At 47.7% G+C, this 3,766-nt stretch overlaps 1 protein-coding gene across 1 annotated transcript in view; it reads left to right on the top strand.

Moving 5' to 3' along the window:
• Positions 1-3,418, top strand: part of LOC134028265 (CBY1-interacting BAR domain-containing protein 2-like) — a 5,134-nt gene extending 1,716 nt beyond the window's left edge. The window contains exons 4-9 of the mRNA XM_062471732.1: positions 1-6; positions 189-194; positions 299-403; positions 681-794; positions 1,891-2,025; positions 3,016-3,418. The exon at positions 1-6 is cut by the window's left edge and continues 75 nt beyond it. Of these exons, the coding sequence (XP_062327716.1) occupies positions 1-6; positions 189-194; positions 299-403; positions 681-794; positions 1,891-2,025; positions 3,016-3,234 (585 nt within the window). The 3' untranslated portion in view covers positions 3,235-3,418. The remainder of the gene's footprint in view (positions 7-188; positions 195-298; positions 404-680; positions 795-1,890; positions 2,026-3,015) is intronic.
• The last annotated feature ends 348 nt before the right edge of the window (positions 3,419-3,766 follow it).

The following is a 3,766-nucleotide window of genomic DNA, read 5'->3' as shown; positions in this document are numbered from 1 at the left end:
GTCATCGTATCCTGTCTCACCAGCAGGACTGGAGCTGTCCTGCCTGTCTGCCTGCCTGCCTGCCTGCCTGTCTGTCTGTATGCCTGTCTGCCTGTCTGCCTGTCTGTCTGTCTGCCTGTCTCTGGTTTAATCCTGTGTAAACAGCTATAAGTATCTTGTTTTGTTATTACCTTGACCTGCATTCACAGTCACAGGTGAGAAGTCGGCAACCTCTACCTCTACCTCTCTCGCTCTCTCTCGCTCGCTCTCTCACCACTGTCCCTCTCTCCTACCTGTGTGTGTGTGGTGTGACTGACAGGCAGAGGTGAGTGCCCAGAAGGCCACTAACAACGCCCAACGCAGCACCAGACAGCTGGAGGACACCATCACTGACTTCCAGAGACAGAAGCTGGAAGATATTAAGGTCTGTTTACCTCTACCTCTACCCCCCCCTCCTCTCTCTCTCTCTCTCTCTCTCTCTCTCTCTCTCTCTCTCTCTCTCTCTCTCTCTCTCTCTCTCTCTCTCTCTCTCTCTCTCTCTCTCTCTCTCTCTCTCTCTCTCTCTCTCTCTCTCTCTCTCTCTCTCTCTCTCTCTCTCACACACACACACACACACACACACACACACACACACACACACAAGCATCTATGTGTCTCTTCCCAGCACTGTGACCACTCTGTCTTTCAAGTGACCAGAAAAGATAATCTTCACAGACTTCATCACCGTGGAGATGATCTTCCACGCCAAGGCTCTGGAAGTCTTCTCACACACCTTCCAGAACCTGGAGTGCATGGACATAGACAAGGACATGGAGGTGGAGGACACACACACACACACACACACACAGATACACACACACACACACACAGATACACACACACAGAGAGATACACACACACACAGAGAGATACACACACACACACACAGATACACACACACACACAGATATACACACACACACACACAGAGATACACACACACACACAGAGATACACACACACACAGATATACACACACACACACACACACACACACAGAGATACACACACACAGATATACACACACACACACACACAGAGATACACACACGCACACACACAGATATACACACACAGACACACACACACACAGAGAGATACACACACGCACAGAGAGATACACACACACACAGATATACACACACACAGAGATATACACACACACACACACCCACACACACAGAGATACACACACACACACACACATACACACACAGACACACACACACACAGAGATACACACACACACAGATATACACACACACACAGCTATACACACACAAACACACACACACAGAGATACACACACGCACACACAGATATACACACACAGACACACACACACAGAGAGATACACACACACAGATATACACACACACAGAGATATACACACACACACACAGATATACACTCACGCACACACACACACAGAGAGATACACTCACCCACACACACAGAGATACACACACACACACACAGAGATACACACACACACACACACACATACACACACACACAGACATACACACACACACAGATATACACACACACACAGCTATACACACACAAACACACACACACAGAGATACACACACGCACACACAGATATACACACACAGACACACACACACAGAGAGATACACACACACAGATATACACACACACAGAGATATACACACACACACACAGACCACACACACACGCGCACACACAGACATGCAACACTCACACGCAGTCACACACCAAAGAACATAAAATTAAACTTAATATATCAATAACATATATAATACACACAATGTTAAACAGTATATGAATATAATATATACAAAATGTACAAATATAGATATGTAACATAATATATAATCATCACAGCTCTTCACTGGGAGGGTCCGGGTGTCGAATGGCCTTCTGGACAACATGCCCCTGCTGGCCCCCCTCTCCTCCTCCTCTCTGGCCCCGCGCTCCTCCTCCTCTCTGGCCCCCCGCTCCCCCTCCCCCCTGGCCCCCCGCTCCCCCTCCCCCCTGGCCCCCCCGCTCCCCCTCCCCCCTGGCCCCCCCGCTCCAGCGCCATCACGGGCTCCCTCCTTCGACGCACAGCAGACACAGCGCGGAGGGTAAGTTCCAAGTCCTCCCAATCCAACACACTAACCAGCCAGTTAGAGCTGGTTAAATATCACTGAACCCTCTGTAATTCCACACACTAACCAGCCAGTTAGAGCTGGTTAAATATCACTGAACCCTCTGTAATTCCACACACTAACCAGCCAGTTAGAGCTGGTTAAATATCACTGAACTCTCTGTAATTCCACACACTAACCAGCCAGTTAGAGCTGGTATAATATCACTGAACCCTCTGTAATTCCACACACTAACCAGCCAGTTAGAGCTGGTTAAATATCACTGAACCCTCTGTAATTCCACACACTAACCAGCCAGTTAGAGCTGGTTAAATATCACTGAACCCTCTGTAATTCCACACACTAACCAGCCAGTTAGAGCTGGTTTAAATATCACTGAACCCTCTGTAATTCCACACACTAACCAGCCAGTTAGAGCTGGTTAAATATCACTGAACTCTCTGTAATTCCACACACTAACCAGCCAGTTAGAGCTGGTTAAATATCACTGAACCCTCTGTAATTCCACACACTAACCAGCCAGTTAGAGCTGGTTAAATATCACTGAACCCTCTGTAATTCCACACACTAACCAGCCAGTTAGAGCTGGTTAAATATCACTGAACCCTCTGTAATTCCACACACTAACCAGCCAGTTAGAGCTGGTTAAATATCACTGAACCCTCTGTAATTCCACACACTAACCAGCCAGTTAGAGCTGGTTAAATATCACTGAACCCTCTGTAATTCCACACACTAACCAGCCAGTTAGAGCTGGTTAAATATCACTGAACCCTCTGTAATTCCACACACTAACCAGCCAGTTAGAGCTGGTTAAATATCACTGAACCCTCTGTAATTCCACACACTAACCTGCTAGTTAGCGCTAGTTAACTACACTGACTGGAGAGAGGTGTGTTCTGTCCCTAGGCCCACCCCCAGCACCCTGCGGCGACAGAGAGGCGTGGAGGAGGAGGAGGAGGAGGAGGAAGAGGAGGAGGAGGAGGAGATGTACGAGTCAGAGATCGAGGAGGTTCATCACACCCCCAGACTCTCCTACGCTGCTCAGTACTCCCAGATACACAGGCAGCAGAAGTAATACACACAAACATACACACATATACATACACACACATACACACACATATACACACCGATGCTGTAGACCCCCTGACAGCTGATAGGTTGTGAGCTTGTCGTCGGTCGTTGCGTCAGGACCGTGTGTTGTCCCTCCTGTTGATGCTGCAGTGCTGCTAAACACACATCTGCATGGAGCCGTTAGACACTGGAGCTGGAAATATGAAGGAGCTGATAGATAGGTGATGAATACATTTACATTTTTACATTTAGTCATTTAGCAGACGCTCTTATCCAGAGCGACTTACAGTAAGTACAGGGACATTCCCCCCAAGGCAAGTAGGGTGAAGTGCCTTGCCCAAGGACACAACGTCATTTGGCAGAGCCGGGGATCGAACCAGCAACCTTCTGATTACTAGCCCGCTTCCCTAACTGCTCAGCCACCTGACTCCCCATACGCAACGAGAAATACGCAACGAGAAATCTAGAATAATGTTTTCGTTTTTTTGACAGCTGTTTTTTCTGATGAGTCTGATATAATAAATCTAGAAGAA

The sequence above is a fragment of the Osmerus eperlanus genome, chromosome 10, assembly GCF_963692335.1.
Source record: "Osmerus eperlanus chromosome 10, fOsmEpe2.1, whole genome shotgun sequence".
In the NCBI taxonomy this organism is placed as follows: domain Eukaryota; kingdom Metazoa; phylum Chordata; class Actinopteri; order Osmeriformes; family Osmeridae; genus Osmerus; species Osmerus eperlanus.
The sequence above is the reverse complement of the archived record's forward strand: the minus strand, read 5'-3'. Positions and strand labels throughout refer to the sequence as shown.